Below are 23,135 nucleotides of genomic sequence, written 5' to 3' on the forward strand. Positions count from 1 at the left end.
GAGGCCCAGGGATTGGTGGCTCCATCCACAAATGGTGGAGTCCATATGGCGGAGGTTTGGCCAAGCGGGACTGCATGTGTTTGCCTCTGAGGAGACAACACACTGTGGTTCGCCCTCACTCCTCCCGCACAATTAGGGCTGGACGCCATGGTGCACATGTAGCCTAGGTCAAATCTGTACGCTTTTCCCCCGATTGCTCTGCTCCCACAAATTCTAGCTAGAGTTCGCCAAGACAGTCTATGTCTGCTGCGAATATCACTTTATTGGCCAGCTCGAATATGGTACTCAGAGATAAAATCCCTGCTAGATGGCCCTCCTTGGGAGATTCCCATCCACAGGGATCCACTGTAGACCCAGTGAACTGCGCAATAACTACAGTCCTGGAGTTCTTACAAGAATGTTTCTCAGCAGGGTGGGCTCCTTCTACAATAGGGTTTACGTGGCCAACATTTCAGCCAGCCATGCCCCTGTTGATGGAGCCGCTGTGGGGCAACATCCTCTAACTTCGATGTTTATGCATGGTGTCAGGCGGCTGAGGCCCATCTCCAGGCCGCACATACTTTCGTGGGATCTTTCAGTGGTCCTGGAAGGTCTGTCAGGGGCCCCATTTGAGCCCTTAGAGTCAGCCTCTGAGAAGTTTCTGACTCTAACGGTAGCTCTTCTGCTGGCCCTGACAACTCTCAAACGAGTAGGAGCTCTACAAGCTCTCTCTGTTGCCCCTGCCTGTTCTTCCCCTTGACCCTGGTTTAGCCAAGGCCTTCCTGTATCTTAGGCTGGATTATATTCCTAAGGTGCCTACATCGGCTGCCCACTCTGTGGTTTTGCAGGCTTTCTGCCCTCCTCCATTCCTCACACCGGAACAAGAGAGGATGCACCTGCTGTGTCCAGTAAGGGCTCTCTGTACTTACGTCCACCGCTCCGACCAGTGGCGTAAGTTGGAGCAGCTGCTGGTCTGCTTTGTTGCTTTTTTGGTGCTTTTTTCTGCTTTTTTGCTGGTCTGCTTTGGTTTGGCTTAACACTTAAGCATCATTAAAACTTCATATAAATATAAATTCATGGGAAATACTCCCATGAAGCACAAGAAGAATTTTAAAACTAGCATTTCTCCAGGCCCAGGCATGACGGGAACAAGGCAGGCCAGCTGCAGGTCAGGAGGTCATCCAAACCCACCTTAATTCACATCAAATCATCATACACGACCTACACCGTAAGGAACTTGTTGTGTCGGCACACTGAGCACGCTGAATGAAGGCAGGTAGCCTCCCCTGTCCCACACCAAGACTCACTGGCTCCGAGAGGGAAAGAAAACAATTAACCCAAAATTACACAAAGACACTAAACAATAAGCGAAACAAGAAAAACTAAAATATTACAGACACAGTGGTGTGGTGGCTATAACACTCAGACCCACTGACACCACCACATGCAATGGAGGCCGTTAAACAGCGCCTAATCAGAACCAGAATTATTGTTAACAATAAATAAAATAAAGTATAGCCACTATAGTATGGAGACAATAGGACATAGCAACATACACCCCATCAATAGTAACGTGATGGTGTGGGAAAACAAACCTGAAAGAACAGGTTTCAGGCTGGAAAACACACTAATTTAACAATTATCCTCAAACTACATGTGGTTACTGGCATAAAGATGACCTTAATCGGATTAAGGTAATTAAAAATTGCTGTTTATATGGTAGTTTCTTAATCAGAGTATCGTCTTAATCGGGTTAATATTGGATTATTGTTGACCATGTAAACGTACTGATTGTCATGTGACCTTCGACGTCATCACAAACACAAAAATCTTAAACAAGTTAACAATTTATTTGTGTATTGTTAAACAAGTTCTGTTTAAAAAGACTTTATACTTAAAAAGAACCGACAATGTCTTCCACGTTTTTTGTTGTTGTTGTTGTTGTTTTTTTAGCTTGTTTGCACCAGTCCTGTTGCATTATGGGATTTTAAGTATGTTGTAATCACATTACATGTGTTTTGGCACATCATGCATTGTTTTCACGTCCAGTTGTACACTGATACACTGGAACATTGAACAGAATGTTGAAAAGTGTTTACTGCCTGTCAAACTTATCATGTACCATATAATTTTTTATCAATGCCATATAAAGTTTTGTAGGAGTTCTAAGCACATATAAAGAGAATCAATAGGAATACACAATGTCACATTAGATCAAAAATAGTTATAGATATAAATATATAAATTATAATATAATCAATAATAGATAGACTGACAGACCAATAAACAAAACACAGTCATTCATATTATGAGTGAATTACTCCTCTAAGTTTTCCTCCGCCATTTAGCAATGCATGTGCAAATTTCCAAAGAGAGACGAAGAGAAAGGTTGCTTATTGTAATTGTCTCCACAGAATTCAGGCTCAAAGAAGGAGAAGACCAGCCTGTGGGCAGCACCTCCTCCTTCACCTCTCACGACCAACTCATGGATCATCTCCTCAAGACCGATCAGCTTGCCACATATGAACTTGAGTCTAGTGACTGGTATCTAGTTCGATACCACCCTAAAGTGGATTATTTGCCAATAAAAGCATGCCCCAAAGTATTTTATTTGTCTTATACCAATTTGCCAAGTTATTTTCTTATTTACTGAAGATTGATATTTTGTACTTTTACCTGTTTATAGTTTGATATTTTAGAACATCCTTAAAACAACTTAGTTCCTGTTAACATTTGTTATAGCATCTATAAACACCATCACCACCTTTCTCTCTTAAAGTTAATAAGACAAAAAAAAAACAAACAAAAAAAACAGCTTGTCATGTTCTTGAGAAAGTGCAAAATCCCCTGTCCTGAAGATTTTCCTGTGAAGAAAATCTAAAGATACTGCTTTACCTCTGACAACGTCATAGCGATGATACTGGAGACTCCTTCCATAAATGCTAAATAAACATATCCTCACAGAAAACATCACCATAGGAACTATTGTCTATGTTTTATTCTGTTTATCTGAAGATTCCGCTATAGAACTCCAGTGTCCATATGGGTGCTTCTGGGTTCTGAGATTTCCTCTATCTCAAAAAAAAAAAAATGCTGGTAGGTGAATTGATCACTCTAGATGTGAATGTGTGTGACTTGTGAATGTGTGTGACTCATTTGCTCTCTTTCTAATTATTTTCTATGATAAATTATGATTCCTTTAAGGGAGAAAACATAAATCAGTTTTAATATGACACGATACATTTATTTTGGGCTCCCCAGAAGTAACTGACAGTGGCTTGTTTGTCATTCTGTACCTATGTGAATGCATGCCATGTACCATGCATGCACACACACACACACACAGAGAGAGAGAGAGAGAGAGAGAGAGAGAGAACCATGAATGATATTTGTATTGAAGACTCTTCTAGGAATCATTCCTTCAGAAAAATGTCTGGTTTTTATTCATCTTCTTTAGACTTTGTCCCTGTTCCATAAACCATATTATTCTTTTATAAATTGCTTAAGCACACCAGAGCTCCTCATTAGCAAAAGGGTGCACTTAGAAAAGGATGTATTAGTGACTATGAATGAGCTCTAGGATATAATATTCCTCTGTGTTTTGGCTGATGTATAAGCATGTGATTATGATCAGCTTTTAGTTAATTTGCTCTCTCTAAGCATTTTTATGCAATATATTGTGATACCTTTAAGAGAGAAGACACATTGGGTTTAAAATGACAGATTATGCATTTATAGAGAATAAAGTTCAGGCAATGTGTCAAACCTTAGTTTTATTATTATTTATTCAATGGTTATAATCAGTACATTGTTCATAAAATTTTATCAGGAAGTAAATAGTTTCCCGATTCGTAATAACATCAAACACATTTGGGCAAGAGGTATAATTAGCCAATTCATTTATGTTTTACAATACTGCACATGGATCATGTTTTTAAAAATGAGCAAAGAGTACTCTTTACCTGTGCAATATTGTATTCGCATCAGTATTTAATGTGGAACTGACAACTTCAATAAGAGACTGTGTCAACTTCAACCTTGTTTTTGGTGTTAATCAGATTGAAAAAAAATAATCATAGGAAAATGTTAACTAGTGAACACTTGTTTTGTTACAATAGCTAATTACCAGACCTCTATTGCACTGAATTTTTACTTAAAACCTCTGTTATTGGAAAATGGGTTTATCAAGTAAAAAGGATATGTCTTTTGATGGAGTACACAGCTCATCCTCTGAAACAGAATACCTACATTTACTTATTTTAATCATGACCTGCTCTAATTTCTGCTTCATCTGTGTCTATATATAGAATAATGCAAAACCCGTTTCATTTACTGTATTAAGGTACAATACAACTGCAGTAAAGAATATATAGCATTCATTTCTAACAATAATAAGCAACACAAATTTCATTAATACACAAGAAAAAAAAATGACTGAATAATAAAAGCACAAATCATGTCCTCGAACTGCTGACTTTTGAATTCTGATATACTTGAGCAGAATATAAAAACAACAACAAAACCCTCTTAAATTTCCAGTGCTTTTGGGGAAGATTCAAATCCTCAAATATTGGCAGGAATAGTGACTTTCAGATTAAGATCATCCACCTATTGAAAAAAAAGGAAGCATCTCTTAACATTCCTGTTCATGGGTAAATGTCATGAAAACACAGGGTAAATATTTGAAAACACAGTTACCATAATGTACAATAGTAAAACAATGCTAGTGTCCATGTCACTACCACCGTTTTAATAACGTACTTCATGGTAACCATGATAAAATGGTAAAAGTGACTTACTTCAATAATGCTGACGGTGTTCATGAAGACGTCTCCCCTAACGCCAAGTGTAGTCACTTTGTCCACTGGTATACGGTGATTGAACGTGCAGTATTCCAGGCCATTCACCATCACCTGAACAAATAAAACATAACCTTATTTAATCAATTTGCTTAAAGCTTTGACAAACTTATGTAATTGCTCCATAATATCACACCTCATATCCTTCTGGTTTAACAACCATGATGATATCAAAGGCTCCTCCTTTGACAAATGGGCCTCCTGGTGTCACTTCTTCAATCTCCCATATCCCATCCCTGCGGCTGTTACGGACCACAGAGTTAGAGTCCAAACGGGGGTTGAAGTGGAGAGCGATGTCATCAAGTTGATTTGGCCCGGTCTGCAAATTTATATCAAAGCTGGAAGAAATTATTTTAACATTTATTTGACTTAAAAATAAATTGAATTAAATTTTTACCTAACTGGTTTTCATTCAAATTGTCTTGAAGTCATAAAATACATTTCACATACCGTTCACAATCTGAAGTAACAACCCCTTGGAAGAACAAGGCCACACCAGGTCTCAAGCCTCCAGGGATTGATTCCAAATATGATTTGCTCTGTTGTGGTTAAGCATCATTCATTTTTTAATGATAAATGTCTAATCATGTGATTATTATATATTAGTCATGACATGAAAATGTTACTCACAGGGTTGCAGACTGGATGTGGCACATCAGACTGGATGTCAGAAAGCTTTGTGCGTGAGGTGCCAGAGTTTAGTTCCTTACCAAATGTAGATGTGTTCCAGTTCTGGAGAGAGCAGAAGTATGAAGAATACTTATGAAAGCTGTTTGTTATTCATTTTGACAAACCAAAATGCTGTAAAGTTCACATTGGCTTACAAAGGGAAAATAGCAAAAAATACAAGGAGAACTGAAGGAGAAGAAGAGGCCAGAGGACTGCAAAAATTGCTAGACTTGAACAAAAGGTCATTCTCAACTCAAAACTGTGCGTAGAGCAGGACAACAAAAATTAAAAATGCATACTAACGTAGTGATTAGTTCTGGAGACATCTGAACAGTTTTTTAAAACAGAAAATTATATTTTCTGATTGAATTATACACTAGGATCACTCTTAAATTTAATGCTTATTTTAGTTACTTATTTTACAATGCACTTCCATATTAATGTGCGGTATGCAGCCTCTAATGCACATCACCACAGTATATACACAGAGCATATGCAAATTACATACACAACTATTACTTAAAAGCGATATACCTTGTGCATGAGCACTAGCGTCTGAGCTGTAGGTCACTGCAAATTTCAGTTTCACGTCAAATTGTTTTCTGAAGCTGCAAGTCATGTTTCTGGTTAAGCTATGTGCTAAAGTAATGTAAATGTGCTTGGGTGGTTGTGTCCATTTATTAAACTGTCTCTGTTAAGCCACATGTAGTAGGCCTGTGTGTGTACTGGTAAGTACTGTTACATATCGTGTTACATGTAAATTATTGTGCATTCATTTAAGAAATAAATCAGTAACACCTTTTCTTGTCTTACAACCATGACTTAACAAATTATCTAAAAAGGAAAAATGACCCACATCGCTGTGTATTTCACTTACTGGAACAACACCGACAGTGTTTATTATGACATCTCCATGAAAGTTAAGTGCAGTCACATTCTCCACTGGCATGCGGTGCTTGAACAGGCAAGACCTCTGCCCATTTATATATACCTGGAAAGAACAGATATTGTAGGTAATTCTTTTAAACTCATTTAGATTATGTACATTCTCTTATTCTTTTCATTCCCATACCTCATAGCCTTCTGTTTTGGTCACAATAAAGATGTCAAAGGATGATCCTTTGGAAATTTGACACCAAGATGTCTTTTCTTGTTTCTCCCACATCCCATTCCTGCGACTGTCGCAGCAAATCCAGTCACTGATACAAGGCCTGAAGTGAAAAGCGATGTCACCAGCCACCACCAGCGGGGTTACAAAATCCAATATAATCCTGTGTGTAAAAAGTAAAAATGTCACATTGGACTAATTCATAACAAGATTAAAGTCGATGTAATCCCATATTTTTTTTTTAATCGATCCATTACTGAAAAACACATTGGTGGATTATTTGGTATGTCATGTGATTAAGAATATGAATACATACGATTGACCAGTTGCACTAACAACCCCTTGAAAGTACAAAGCCTTTCCTTCTCTCAGCCCTCCAGGAATTGCAGCAGCATAAGGAGTGCTCTGTGGTGAGTATAAGCACATAACATACATCAAATGGTGATATATTGTAATGTTGTTTATAGAACCCAAACAATACCAGTTTGTCTGAAGCAACATCTTTTAATGCAAATACAAATGAGATTTATTTCCACTTGTAAGCAGCGATTTTTGATTAAAAATATTTGTATTAGAAACTGTGTCAGGTGCTACTCACAGGACTGTTAACAACATTTGTAACCTCGGACTTGATAGTAGAGAGAGACCATCGTGACATGCCCAGACTGGTCATTATTTTAGTCCTTAGTTCATTAAGGAGGGAAGATGTGAAGAGGTTCTGTGGGAAACAAAATGATATGCTACATAAATAAATTAGTAAAGTCTATGTTTACCTTTTACTGACATGCAGAAATATTGATTATTTGATTTCACTTAGTTCTATTTTTATCTCTATACCCACAATATGACACAAGTGTAGAAGAACATAGACCAGTTTTCTCAATGGACTGATTTTTTCAATACAAGAAATTTAAAGTTGATTTTAATGCACTGTTGATGCATATTTCAAAATATGAAAACATAAGAGAATCTGTTCCATTACCACAGGCTATGTTTTAAAAATGTAATTTAGTTATTACAAATGAAAAAACACCCATATACATGCATGAACAGAAATGAGTAAGAATCTGATATATCTTTAACTGACCCATGACTGGCCCACTTTAATACTGAGTTTCGGATCAATGGAGAAGGGGACAGAGTCGGTCACTTCACTCACTCCTACATTAGGCTTCTCAGAAAAGGTGAAAGGGACAGAGTCGCTGGCTTCACTCACTCCCACATCACTAACTGCTTTGTATCGGACCAAGTATCGGTCTGCTGGCTTTAGTCCAGTCAGTGTGAAGCTGGTCTGTGCATCTGAAGTGTCTGTGACTGTCCATTCATCAATGTCATCTTCTGAATCAGTTGGCGGCATCCTCCTGTATTCAACTCTGAACCGTACCGTCTCTCCAGTTGGGGATTTTGAAAGCTTTAGGAGGACTTTCTCATCACTGGCCTGCACCACAGGTGGAGCCGGTTTGGATACAGGCTGGAACCTAGGATCTGTCAGAGCGCCTTTCTGGTAAAGTCGGATGGAGGTTCCTGGATTGCTGGGGTCACATATGGAGGCAATGATGAACTTGATTCTCTTCTCATATTTATTGGCCTTTGAAAAACTTGTAAAGAGGGAAATATTCTGCCTCATGCTCGCAGAAACGTCAGGAGAAGTGAACCAAGGCTGTGTGGCTTGGAGAGAGAAATCACTCTTACTTGTTTGATCCAACGTTGTAAATCTTTCAAGGTTCTCAAAGTCTTGTATAGCCACAAGGTAGGAGTCTTCAAACTTGAGAGATGTAAAAGACAAACATATCGCCACATCAACATCATGATCCAAGAGGGTGGAACTGAGTGAGCAAGATGATTTCACAACTGTGAGGTCCTTCAGCCGACTGGTATAGGAACTCAGAATATTTACTTCAGTTGTAACATCATCTAACCATTTGTTCATGTTGCTAGCAGTGAAGGGTGATGTGTAATGGATTTTCAGGATGTCCCCCAATGCCTTGTCCTCTTGTGTCCCACCTCGAATAGCTGGCAAAAGTCTGGAGAGTGCTTTCTGGAATGATCTCGTATAGTTCTTTTGTAATGTCTGAAACCTTAACAATCTGTCTTTTAGATCAGGGAAATCATTTGCCATTTGGTTTTTGATCAAATCATTGCATCTCCTCTCCTCTTCACTGAGCTCCTCCAGCAAATGTTCTGTTTTATCCACCAGCCTCACGTTGATTTCTCTCACCAACTTTGCAGCCTTATCATCCAAAAGTGTGAGAGGATACAGCCACACATTCAGTGGCACACCTTTATTTTGTCGTTGCTTCATCAGCATGGGCAACTTCTTGTACACTTCCAGGGATTCCTTGTATGTGGTGGGGTTTTCTTCAAGCTCAAAGTCACCATAAAATGTGACACTGATATTCTCAGACAGTTGTTTTTCCTCTTCATTCATCTTTAGGGATGCTTCCCCCTCAATGGAAATGGTAGGGATCTTCTTGACCACTGCATGAAGGTTTCCTTCAACAGCCTGTTTGTTCTCATTTACATCAGTTGTATAATCAAACACCATGAAAGCCTGAGCTCCATACAGTACAGCTGTAACTACATGGGTGGCTGTTTTCTGGTCAAATACTTGTGGATAGGTGATATTGCCAAGCTCCTTCATAGTGAGTTGTTCAAATTTTGTGGTCTGGCTGTAGTGCATAGTAACTCTGCACTGACGTGCTGAGGATTTGCTATCACGCAGGTACTTGGCCGATCCTCCAACTTCCACCAAACCACTGAGGAAACTGGCTTTAAGGGAAGCACTTATATCTAGGAGGTTGGCCTTATCACTGAGGGTGTCGGAGGCAGCAAACTTCAGATGTGTTTTAGGCTGCTGATGTACATCAAGGTCATCGCGCAATGCTTTCTTATCCCATAAAGTAACACCTGAAACAAGAAAGTGATAAGAAATGATAGCTGCATCACAAATATTTTTGATTTATCAACTTTTTCTGATGATATATGATTTACTTTTTACACCACAGTGCAGACAAATGCTCAATTCTGATTGGTCAGAATGTCTTGATTAATTTTCCAATAACAAAAGCTCTAACAGTAGTATAGCTGCAAATCACACATTTATATTAACATGCTTGTTTTAGTACAGTATATTTCTATAGAAACAACTCACACAGATTTGTATGGCAAATGCTCCACATAAACAAAATACAAAAATTGTTTATATGGTGAAGTTTTCTATGAGCAGATGTTTATATGTTTTATTTTTATGGAAGGTGTCTAGTGTCAGAGATTTGTAACAGTCAGAGACAATGGGAGAGTCTTCAGGATGGAGTGCTTTTTAGCTTTTGGTAATATGACAAGCTGCATTTTTCATTTTTAATAACTTCACGAGACAGAGAACAAAAGAGGGCTAAATAAAAATACATTTAAATATGTGTGATGGCCTGCAAATACTCTTCAAATCTTTATATGTTGTTCCACTTTATTGTTCTGAAAATATTCTAGCATTTTAAATGTTGCCAAAATGAAAAAGGAGAAAATAATACTAAAGATTTTGTTTCCAGGTCTGTTCAAATACACACCTACTTCTACACATATAACACTATTTACTTATGGAAAAACATTTACTGCCAAATTGTAAACAGTTATAAGTTTACAATAGGACATGTGTATTATCACTTTGATTATCAGCATCACTCACATCACTCTTCATCTCGTCATCTGAGGTAAAAGCAGAGATGTATCTACAGGGAAGGCAATTGCTTGGGGCCCCACATATAGAGAGGGTCCCTGAATGCTGGTCATTTAAATAATCAGAAATTTTCAGCTTAAAATAATTTGCAGCAACATCTCAGCAACCCCCTTAAAGGAGCCCTTTTGCAGGGCTATCTCATTGTTTTAAATTAAACTGAAAAATGAACCTATCTGGCAACCAGAAGTGCAAGAGAAATCAAGAGGAGGAGAAAAAGCAGAAAGAGGACTCTTTTAAAAGTCACTCATAGTCATTTCTTCACACAGCTGATTCCTGTCCGTGCTAACATTTGTGAAATAATAATTATTCACACAGTTCTGTTGGCTAGATTTATTTTATTAATGGAGTTTCATTAGACTATTTAAACATTTAAAAACTTTATCTGTTGTCTTTAATGTTTCAAATTCAGCAATCAGAATATTGTTAATGAAATATTGCCACTAACTCGTCCAGTTTAAATACTTTGCAAAAGTGGGTGCTTGACCTTTGTTTACTGGTTTAATTTTTAAACATAGGAGGGAGAGCAGGTACAGTCATATGGGCTTTTGATAAAATCTAGCTAGTTGTCATAATGTCAGACAACAGAAGATATGACAGTAGAGCACAAAAACAGAGTTGGATTTTAAATGACTGTGCTGCAAATATATCCTGATGACGTGACTTGTAAAAGGTAAGGAACTACCTAAGTAGGCCTATTTTATTTTAGATATTTAATTTGTTCTAGCTTTAGCATGGCTTGACACATTGCTGTTTACAATCCATAGCAGTGTTGTACGAGCTGTGTAGAGGTTTGATTTGGATACGCTTTTTGCATTGCGTCTCTTGTACTGTGGTAAAATTAGTTTAATATTAAGATAATTGGGTCAATAGCACATGAACAGCATACCAGCCAGACTATTGTAAGACAACATATAAATTTGATCTCTAAAGGAACCATCTACACCTGGTTATGTCAGGACACTCTTGATTCTATGGAAGTCCAGAAAGGCCCTGAATTTTTTTTTTCTCTCAATTTTTTTTTTAACATAATTTGCTTTCTCGATCAAAAATTATTTTTCTCATATGTCAAAATGCATTATTGGCCATACATATTATACATCAGGGAGCAGCTTAACAGAAAGTAGCTGGTGCAATGTTAGATAGCACATTCAACAACACCTACTTGTTGGTCATATTTAAATTAATATTTGTAACGAATTGTGATGATTTTAGCATAATTAGTAGTAATTGATACTGATAAAGAAATTTTATCAGATACAGTTAATGTATATGAGAGTGGCTGAGTAGTTGCTATTATATGATAAATTGTCCTATAGTATAAGATTTTCTGCAAGATGGTCAATATTGCTCTAAAACAAGTTCTTCAATATTATGTACTTTGTCTAGATTATGAAAAGACACACACACCCACACACACAGACACACGCACACACACCCTTATTCTGATAAAAATTATGCATTTTTATAAGATTTTCCATTGCACATCTCCCTCTGTCTTGTCATGTTTTTGTTTGTCATTCAGATTCTGTGCTTAAGTGACTGTCCATGATGGTTAACTTTGCCACTGCCCGTCAAACATTGCTCAGACCTATAGTTTTAGTAGTTATACTGTAGTTATAATAGTTAACTGTTTTGTTATATCAGCCTTGATTTTTGCTTGTTGGAGCAGTTGTAGATTCATGTCATGGTGTAGGTATAGAGCCCCAACATTGGTTCAAGCCCAAGGACTCCCATCATCGCAAGTCCATTCTTGGTTTTTAGTTTTGATATTGACTCACCCTCACTTTCAGTCTAACTTTATCTTGACTCACTCTCAATCCCCTTAAATCTCAGTCTTTACTCAGTCTTGGCTAGTCCTGGTCTTGGACTTTGTCTTGAACTTGACTACAGTCTTGACTACAGATTAATTACTGATGTGATGTTTTCTGTTAGGAGACATTTATTTAACATTCATGGAAGGAGTCTCCAATGTCAGTACTTTGCAGACTTTGTGCTTTTTGGAATCAAATAATTTTCCAAATTATATATTTGTAACCTCTTTTTCCTCAATTAATGTAATAATTCATCAAACAATCAATGTTGACTGTTTTCATGTTGTCATAAAAATTTGTCATTTATTATGATTTTTTTCCCAAACACTTCAGAGGTAGGTTGAACAACTTCTAGTATTTCATTATTGCATAGAGTATGGACATAGCATGGCTAATTATTGACATTAATATTATTAATGACAACCATTTTTAGACTGCAAATAGCGAACTAAATGGGATGTAAATTGCACCTGGAATAAAGGTGTCCCTGCGGCAATCGTACAGCATGCCGGGATACAGAGGTCTTCCCAGGGCAGCTATTTCCATGTATCTGGAATCCATGACTATTGCAAGAGAAAATAAAAAAAAGGACAAAGGATTATTGGAAAAAACATAAAAATGTGCAGTTGTAAATGTAACAGTGTGGCACAATCAGGGATGTAGTCTTAAGATAACATAATGTGGAAAATATTCTTTGAGTTTCAAAAATCTTTTGGAAGTTCTACAAAATTAGACGTATTGAGGGGAGAATTATCAAAATGTCTATAGCTTTGGAGTGTATTTCTTGTCTTTTGTAGGACAATTTGTGAAGAGGTTTCTTATGTAATATGCTGGATTGGTGCATTTTTAAATAAAGATCAATCAAATATAATCACAAGATGTTATTAAAGTGTGATCTCTTATAAATCTGTTAAATTTTTGAGGAAATTGTTATTGGCTTATCAGTGAAATTAAACTAGAAATCATTTTAAGACACTATAGAACTCAGAATCAGTCAATCAAAAGATTAGTCAATCAAATTGAGGTCAAATTTAAGGTACAATAAAACAGACATTTCAAACTGGTAGACCATGAAAACCAGCATATACTGTATCAGTTCAGACACTTTATGGTCTCATTATTAATTTAATTAGGCTATTTTACAGGTGATGTTTTACATAATTTTAGCAAAGACATAATTAGTCTCAATTGTATCTTATGTTTTGTCAAGAGGGTTTTTAGGAGAAGGGGTTATATCAGGAGGATGTGCAGCAGTCATTAGGATGTGTAGGCCATCATGGGGCTTGTACACCAGTGGTGTAATTTCCATGACAAAGACTCCCATTTAATGAACCACCACTACCAGCCAGCACCCTTGATTGTATGTCTTGTGTGTGAATGTGTGTGTCTGCAAAAGCTATTTATATAGGCTTAGACTACAGGAACTTTAGCAGTGGCAAAGAAATTTCAATCTTATTTCAATCAGTATGCTCCCTTTATTATTGTAAGACTTAAAATAAAGTGTAAAGTGAATGTGATAGATTTGACCATGTGACAGAAAATCTAACCTCCAACACCTCTCTCTTACAGTTCTTTCTCACATTTGCTTCAAGCTTTTAACACGTCTTTCTGACACCTCCTTCCAAATCTTCAACACCTTTTTTCTGACACGTGCTTCAAACCCTTAACACTTCTTACCCAGCTTACTAAATTAGGTTAGTTGGGCATCAAACTTACATTTTGAGGAGGATGATGGACACAAATTGACAAACTTGATTCTTCTTCTTCTGCTTCTTCTGCCTTAAAATGAATCATACAGACCAATGTTTACCTGTCGTCTGGATCTTCTAGATTAAATATATTTGAATATAAGGGTAAAGTTTTTTTATTTGAGAAGCAACTCATGACAACAATAACTCGGACAGCAGAAAATTTTAGACTGAACTTGTCAGTGTGTTTAATTTTACTGATAGAGTTGGAAATCAGATGAACAGTGATGTTTTGACTCTAATATGCCATCTGGTAGACATCATATTTAATGAATGCTGCTTGAATTGCAGCTGCTACTGCATGCACAGAAAGCCAAGCATTCAGTATACACCAGGTCCCAAAATGGAAATAGAAAGAAAAACTGCATCACAGTTCTGCAGTGTGTGTGTGTGTGTGTGTGTGTGTGTGTGTGTGTGGTGGCAGGGGTTCTGTGGATTTTTGTTTTTTGTTTTTATTAAGAATAGAGAGACTGAATGCTTCTTATTGCAGATTTTTTATATACCACAATATTCAATTTCAGACGGCAAATGAAAGATGACAAATTTTTGTAATTACAAATTCACAAATTCAAAATAATATTTAAATCCAGAATTTTTCACTTACAATAACTTCAAATTTCTAAAAGCATGATACTAACTCCATAACTATCTTACTTCATACATGCAAGTCTCATTTTCTCAGTCATTCAAAGTGCAGACTTTGGCTTTGACTAGCCTTAAAATTACAAAGAAAATATTTAAAGGCATTGTAATTATTTGCATTTGTGATTTAATGTTTATATTAGTCATGATATTAAGTTAAAAAAGTATATATATATATATATATATATATATATATATATATATATATATATATATATATATATATATATATATATATATATATATATATAAGAATACACACTGAACAAATATTATCTACAGTCAACCTTACCTGAAATGCTTTCTCAAGCTTCTGATCAGTCCTGAGTTAATGGGACCAGTAGAGATGTAGCAGGAAGGAGACCATATTTAAGAACAGATGTTGAGATGGGTGGAGAAATATGCTGACGTACACTCTCCAACACCAATATGAGAATATTCTTGAGACAAATGTGAGGCCATCTTGTCTCAAGAATATTCTTATATAAAGTGGAGTTCATCATTGTGTCAATGACTGCTAGTTTCCTAGGTCCTGTGGCTGCAAAACAAACCTGAATCATCACCCCTCCACCATCATGCTTCATACTTTGTATGAGGTGCTTGTGGTGATGCTCTGCATTTAGTTTTTGCCAAACGTCCTGCTGTTCATGATGAACAAACATCTCCACCTTGGTCTCATCAGTCCTGAGGTTATTGTTTGTTAAGTTTTTGTCTTATACCAGTCACAGAACCAGAATTTGAACCCTGCTCTGGCTGATTTCCCCTTGTCTGAATTCAGGAAGAAGTTTACACAGACACACAGAGTTCAGTGCAAAAGCTACTTAGTTTAATGATACAGAAAGCATAGTGTATATGCACAAGAAATATTGATGAAGAATGATAAATATCAGTTGGAACAGGTCACAGATAAACTCAGAACATCTATTATGTAGACATTTCTTTTCTTCTATAGCCATTCAGATGTGTATTTGCTGTTGTGCTTGGGATCATTATCCTGTTGCATGACCCGATTTTGACCTAGCTTAAGCTGCTGGGCAGATGACCTGACATTTGTCTTAAGAATATTCTTGTATAAAGTTGAGTTTATCGTTATGTCAATGACTGCACGTTTCCTAGGTCCTGTGGCTGCAAAACAAACCTGAATAATCACCCCTCCACCACCATGCTTCACACTTTCTTTGAGGTGCTTGTGGTGATGCTCTGCATTTGGTTTTTACCAAACATGGTGCTGTGCATGATGAACAAACATCTCTATCTTGGTCTCGTAAGTCCAGAGGATATTGTTTGTTAAGTTCTTGTCTTATACCGTTCACAGAACCAGAATTTGAACCCTGCTCTGGCATCTTTCCCCTCATCTGAATTCAGGAAGACGTTTACACAGACACACGGAGTTAAGTGCAAAAGCTTCTTAGTTTAGTGATAATGCCCCTGGGACTGTGTCATTTGCTTCATTTAACCCCCTGTTATGACTTCCATACATTTGTATAGTCCTTGTGAATTCCTCAACAAAATGCAGCTCTGTTCTTCAACTTTCAGAGGAGGCCGGTCTCCACTGTCACAGAGTGTTCCACTATTAACCGAAACTGAAATACATTACATGTTGTTATATAATCTGATTACAGTGTATAAGAGGCAGGTGGGAAAGGCACATTGTGGCATCTGGCATGCTATACGGCTACACATTGTGCAGGAAAGTTTTCACTGGTTACTTCAGCCACTTGTATGACAGAGCAAAAGCTTGTATGACAATAGTAGAGTGAACACTGCCTGAAGCTGCCCAACAGAAAATGTAAATTCACAGATGCATTACAGAAGACCATCCTGTGTTTTTGTCTCACTTCCCTCAGATCTGTGGGCAGCAGAATGCATGACCTGCAAAGTTCTCCTGTACACATTGGTGTCAAAAAAAGTGCTAGTTATCTACAGTAGAAGCCCACATAAGCTCCACGAACATAAAACTTTATGTATAAAAGTTCATTAACATAGTTTGGTTTTGGTGGCATTTGTAAAGTATTTATTTGTAAATCTTCTTGGGTAAGCATTTACAAGGTTTCCACACCTGAATTTAGGCAATTTCTTCCATTCTTTTTGGCAGATTCTCTCAATTTCAATCAGATTGGATGCCATCTTCAGGTCTATCCATGGATGTTCTAGGGCACTCAAGTCTGGACTTTGGCTGGGTCACTCAAGGACATCGACTCTAAGCCACTCCAGCATTGTCTTGGCTGTATGCACTGGGTTATTGTCATGGTGAAAGGTGAACCTTCAGCCCAGTTTGAGGTCATGTGTACTCTGCAACAAGTTTTATACAAGGACCTCTCTGTACTGTACACCAGAAAATCTGATAACTGTCAACTGACACCTAATAACTGATACCTGAGACCTCAAATTTAACACTTGACTATGATTACTGATGCTTAAAACAAATGTATGCTCCACTTGGTTCCTGAAAGTTGGCTTAATTTTTGGGAAAAAATTTATATATATTGAAATCTCTCTAACAGGTTGTATACTTTTACATTGAATTTTCTATAAAGAAAAACATCGGGGTTACGCATGTAACCCTGTTCCCTGAGAAAGGAACGAGACGTTGCATTTAGCATAACAGTATGGGAAGTGCCCTTGCGCGTGTGACCGGTATCTGAAGCTTGTGTAAAATTATGTCTCTACTTATAGGCCTGCCATGATCAGGTGACGTGGCAATTAAGCACGTCGCATGATATATATGTATATATATATGGCACCTGTGAACCACGCTGCCAGCCTCTATTATCTGAAGCGAAGACGCAATTCACAGGCCTGCCCTGGTATGACAAAGCTATACAACGTCTCGTTCCCTTCTCAGGGAACAGGGTTACATGCATAACCCCGACGTTCCCTTTCAAAGGGAACTTCGACGTTGCATTTAGCATAACAGTATGGGAACGGGAATACCCACTCCGTCATACCGTGGGTACAGCCTGTTCAAAAAGACCCAAGCCCGAGGGTCACTGCAAGACACTCGAGCCTGGGGTGGAATGAATATCCAGGCTGTAATAACGAATGAATGTGTGTGGCGTAGACCATCCTGCAGCAGCACACACATCCTGAAAGATACCACTTTGGACAAAGCCTTCGAGGAGGCGACCGCCCTAGTGGAATGAGCTCTTATGCCCAGAGGCGTGGCGAGACCGCACACCTCGTAAGCCATAGAGAGTACTTCCACTATCCAATTAGAGATGCGCTGCTTTGACGAAGCATCAACTTTACTGTCGAAACTACTGCTTTACTACAAAGCAGACCAGCAGCTGCTCCGACTTACGCCACTGGCTGGAGCAGTGAACGTAAGTACAGAGAGCCCTTACTGGACACAGCAGGTGCCTCCACTCTTGTTCCGGTGTGAGGAACGGAGGAGAGCAGAAAGCCTGCAACACTACTGGCTGGGCAGCCAATGTAGGCACTTTAGGAATATAATCCGGCCTAGGGTACAGGAAGGCCTTGGTTACTCCAGGGGCAAAGTCAAGGCAGGAATGGGCAACAGAGAGAGCTTGTACATCTCCCACTCGCTTGAGAGATGTCAGGGCCAGTAGAAGAGCTACCTTTAGAGTCAGAAGCTTCTCAGAAGCTGACTCTAAGGGCTCAAATGTGGCCCCTGACAGACCTTCCAAGCTATCGAGAACTTGCGGCCCAGCAAGCACAGAAAATATGGGACGACCAGTATGCACAACACAGAGAATACCAGTTCGGGCAGAAAGTATTGTTGTTACTGCCATCATCAACAAACAAGCTATTAGCAAAGTGACGAGGACCCTACGAGATCCAGAGATGAGTTGGACTGGTCACTTATGAGATATTGCACCCAGAGAAGGGAAAATCCAGCCAAGTGTACTACGTCAACCTCCTGAAAGAGTGGTGGGAGAAGGCAGCAGACAAAGAGACAGTACTGTTTGCTTGCAAAGGAGCCCCAGAAAGAGAGGAGGGTGAGGACGAGATGGAAGATGTGGCAGTACAGAGACCTTCAGCAAAGATAACCCTGGAAAACCTGGAAAAGGAACAGAGGGAGCAGCTGCTACAGATCGTAGACAAGCACCCGAATCTCTTCAGGACACAGCCAGGAAGAACCAACCTAATCGAACACACCATCCAGCTCACTGACTCAATGGCAATTCAGCTGCTCTATCAGGTGCCTGAACGACTAATCGAACCACTTAGGAGGGAGATTTAGCTGATGTGGAATATGGGGGGTGCTCAAGCAGTCAAACAGCCCATGGAGCAGCCCGATTGTCCTGGTACCAAAAAAGGATGAATCGCTGAGGATCTGTCTGAACTTTTGGAAGCTCAATGCTGTCTCAAGGTTCGATGCATACCCAATGCCTCAGATTGATGAGCTGGTGGAACAGATCGGCCAAGCCAAATACATCACCACCTTAGACACCTTAGCAAAGGATACTTGCAGGTGCCCTTAGCCCAACAATCCAGAGAGTACACCGCCTTCAGAACACCCTTAGGACTATTCCATTTTATGACCATGCCATTTGGGTTACATGGAGCTCCAGCCACATTCCAATGGCTGATGGATCAGGGTCTATGAGGGGGAGAGGACTGCTGTGTGGCATATCTTGATGACGTTGTCATCTACAGTGACAGCTGCGAAGAGCATCTACAGCACCTGAGCAGAGTCTTAGAGCAAATCGGGGAGGCAGGCTTGACCTTAAATGTGACAAAATGTGAATGGGCAAAACAGGATACACAATACCTGGGAGTCCTGCTGGGCAATTGCGAGGTTTGACCACACATAGACAAGGTGGAGGCTGTATGAAACTGTTCAAGACCTTGGACAGAGAAAGAGGTACGTGCATTCCTTGGACTGGTCGGATGGTACTGAAGATCTATACCCAAATTGTGCACAACTGTAATAAAACACCTTTGCACAAAAGTGCTATTGCAGACTTGCCATCATTTGTTTTCATCACGCCTCATCACACTGTGCTAGTATCTTGTGATAACCACAGATTAGCATGCATCACAATTCTGCAGTATGTGTATGCGCGCATGTGTGTGTGTGTGTGTGTGTGTGTGTGTGTATGTGTTAGGGTTATGTTGGGGGAAATGGGGTGGTTGGGGTTTTTTTGATGGGTGGATGGATTCTGTGAACTGAAAAGAATAAAAGAATAGGACTAAAGAAAAGGACTAAAAGAATAGAGAGACAGAATGTTTCTTTTCATTTTAAATGTCAAATTTTAAAATGTACACTTTTAAACTACAAAGTTTCAGATTTTAGACTGCTCTTTTGAAAACCACAAAATTCACTTTCAAATGACATGATACATATTTGCAAATTCAATATAATAATAATTAAATTTGAATTTCTAAAGCCAATAGAACTGAGATGTACCACCCATTTGAGCTGTACTACCTCTTTGTATTTTTCATTGCCCCATGGTCGTTCTGAATATTTAGTTTATAAATTAAGAAGGGACAGTGAACAGATAGTACATGATGTTTACCTCTTGTGTGCTTGTTTGGTACATTGTGGCACAATAGTGATTAGATATACTTCTGGTCTGTTGAACACAGTTGAATTTCTTATACAAATCCATTTGAATATCTTTAATTGCAGGACAGGTTAGCGGTCAAGCAGTTTGGACCTGACAGGCCAGACATCAGTAGAATACAACTAAGAACAAAGGCAAAACTTACAACAACTCTGCTTTCCCTGTGAGTCATCAGTTTCAGATAGCACGTTCGCCTCACACCTTCATGGTTGGGGGTTTGATTCCCACCGTGGCCCTGTGTGTGCACAGTTTACATATTCTCCCTGTGCTGCAGGGGTTTCCTCCGAGTACTCCGGTTTCCTCCCCCAGTCCAAAGACATGCATGGTAGGTGGATAGGCATGTCCAAAGTGTCCGTAGTGTATGAATGGGTGTGTGAATGTGTGTGCACTGAAGGAACCTCCCCTGGCGCACCCTGGGCAACGTTCAGTATCATACTGCTGAGCGGCTAATCCTTCCACCACGATGGTTCCACTATGAAGTGGAACCTCGACACGAAAAGAAAATCAGTTGCAGAAGCTGGGCAAGGAGATATCTGGACGAATTTTGCAGAACATGTTAAGAATCACAAATCAAGCAACACACACTTAAATTGTGCTATGAAGTCAGCTATGCTCAGTCATTCTAACACAGAAGCTCATCATGATAAAGGTTACCTTGCGAGTGTCTGGAACCACAGTAAGGAGGTGGACAAAAATAGATACATTGTCAAGGGTCATAGATTTTATAAAAAGAATTTGGTGCATTTGAATTGGCATTAAGAGGGCATGACAACACAAATCATTGGATAATCTGGGGATATTCTGAGGCCTTGTAGATTTCATGTACTTATTGGACAAGGCAATGGTGGAGCACTTGGAAAAAGGCACCTGTTTTTAAAAAAAAACTTTCTAAAATGAGCGGCTAGACTGTATCTCTAGTGTTCTTTTGGAACAGCTGAATATGTTCCCCTTTCAAAGGGAACTCAACGTTTCATTTAGCCTAACAGTATGAGCGCCCTTGCGCACGTGACCAGTATCTGAAGCTTGTGTAAAATCATGCCTCTATTTATAGGCCTGCCATGATCAGGTGATGTGGCGATTAAGCGCGTCGCATGATATAAATATGCCACTTGTGAACCATGCCGTCAGCCTTATTATCTTCAGTGAGACTGCATATCGGTTGTTGTAGCTGCTGAGGCAACTAGCCGTCTCAGGTCCGGGGGATCTCTTATGGATCAGGAAGAGGAGCCGGAGACGAGTGCTGCTCTATCTCTTGCTCCGTCTTCTGGGTCCTGCTCTCCGCTGGATTTTGGAGCTCGTGTTGCGACTCCTCATTCCGCTATGGAAAGCCAAAAGGGAAAAAAAGAGAAAAAACACACACACACAAAAATAATAGTAATAATTCCTCTCTCACTCCGAGGAGCCAGAATGGTGTACTAAAAACTGAGAGCAGCATATAAAGAGCTGCTTGAAGTGATTACTAAGGCTGGATGAGCTTTTTTCTGTCCAGTGAAAGTAAATCCCTCACACTGCAGAAAAGTCCCCTTTCTCCCAGAAGTGCATGACGAAATGTCAGGCTTCTGGGGGAAACCATAAGCTGTATTTATAACCCCGCGATGTTGGATTATTCAGCCATTGTGGGGAATGAATGGCATGGCTGTTTAGCTATGCTAAATCTCCATTGACAACAGGTAATTTAGGGGGCCGGCTTTGCCATCTAAGCCACCGTGTAAGGCATTGGTAGGCAAGGCCTATGCAGTAGTAGTCTTGCTTGTGGGTCACTGTAGACAATGACAGTGTTGCAGGCCTACCAAGCAGAACTGCTGAGTGAGCTCATTCATGGCGGCATTCAGCCAGTTCCTTCCCTGTTGTGTCAAGTTCACCAGCACTAGTGCAAGGGAGACACAGAAGGCGAGTATGGCAGCCTGCCAACCCCCGCAGGCAGCCAGGGGAACCGGGCGGCCACAGTCGCGGCCTGCTACTAGGCCTGATCTGAGAATGGTTATGAAGGCCAAGCAGGCAAAGAAGAGCGGTCCTGAAGGGACGTATCAGGGGACATGAGGTTATTAGGTCAGTTAGCCCCCAGTGCTACTGTAGGGCCTCCCCTAGCCAAGGCTGTCCCAAGTTTTCAGTGTTCTCTGGTCAGCGAGCTGTCACAGGGCAACAAAAATCTGATGCTTTCCCTCCAATAGAATGTGGAATAGTTAACATCACTAAAAGACCGTCTGGCAGCATGGAAACTACTATCAAATGTGTCTCCATGGGTTCTGTCTACCGTAGAAAAGGGTTACCTGGTCCAGTTTAGAGCTCGACCCCCCGATTCAGAGGTGTGCTCATCACAGTAGTCAGCACAAACCAGAGCCTGACGTTAGTGCAGGAAGGAAGATCCCTCTTGGACAAAGGGGCTACAGAACATGTACCCCGTTCCCTGAGGGAGGGAGGTTTTTACAGCCGTTATTTCCTGGTACGCAAAAAATAGGAGCATGCGGCCAATTTTAGATTTGCGTCATCTGAACTGTACTCTTCAGACATACAGGTTCAAGATGCTGACGCCCAAACTTATCGTTCTACAGATTCAGTTTGAGGACTGATTTGTGACGATAGATCTAAAAGGTGCATATTTCCACAAAGAAATATCGCTAGCTTTATCCCCTCGCACCTTCACAAAGTGCATGGATGTCATTCTGGCTTCATTGTGACTCCATGGCATCCGTGTACTAAACTACTAAATACCTTCCTCCTCAATTGAGAGGTCACCATGTGTTTACAGACAACACAGCGGTGGTCTCATATATTGACCACAAGGGAGGATTATGTCCGTGCCCCCTGTTCAGGCAAGCGCAACTAATTCTTCTCTGGGCAGAGGGAAAGTTTTGTCAGTGAGTGCAATGTACATTCTGGGCAACTGGAATGGGGGGCAGACATCCTGTTGAGGCAGGGGCTGAGGCCCAGGGATTGGTGGCTCCATCCACAAATGGTGGAGTCCATACGGCGGAGGTTTTGCCAAGCGGGACTGCATGTGTTTGCCTCCGAGGAGACAACACACTGTGGTTCGCCCTCACTCCTCCCGCAC

The 23,135-nt window shown here is 39.7% G+C and overlaps 1 protein-coding gene across 1 annotated transcript; it reads right to left on the bottom strand.

Annotated features, from left to right (window-relative positions):
* Positions 1–2,465: 2,465 nt before the first annotated feature.
* Positions 2,466–14,871, bottom strand: LOC128602299 (cytolytic toxin-alpha-like). The gene is made up of 13 exons (XM_053616014.1): positions 14,842–14,871; positions 13,876–13,938; positions 12,630–12,722; positions 7,703–9,522; positions 7,214–7,333; positions 6,932–7,020; positions 6,580–6,778; positions 6,385–6,498; positions 5,469–5,570; positions 5,289–5,377; positions 4,975–5,176; positions 4,779–4,892; positions 2,466–4,587 (listed from the first exon to the last, which is right to left on the bottom strand). Exons 3-13 carry the CDS (start codon positions 12,718–12,720, stop codon positions 4,543–4,545), a joined length of 2,985 nt encoding a protein of 994 aa, XP_053471989.1. The 5' UTR covers positions 12,721–12,722; positions 13,876–13,938; positions 14,842–14,871; the 3' UTR covers positions 2,466–4,542.
* Positions 14,872–23,135: the final 8,264 nt, after the last annotated feature.

This window comes from Ictalurus furcatus, chromosome 26 (genome assembly GCF_023375685.1).
Source record: "Ictalurus furcatus strain D&B chromosome 26, Billie_1.0, whole genome shotgun sequence".
Lineage (NCBI taxonomy): Eukaryota > Metazoa > Chordata > Actinopteri > Siluriformes > Ictaluridae > Ictalurus > Ictalurus furcatus.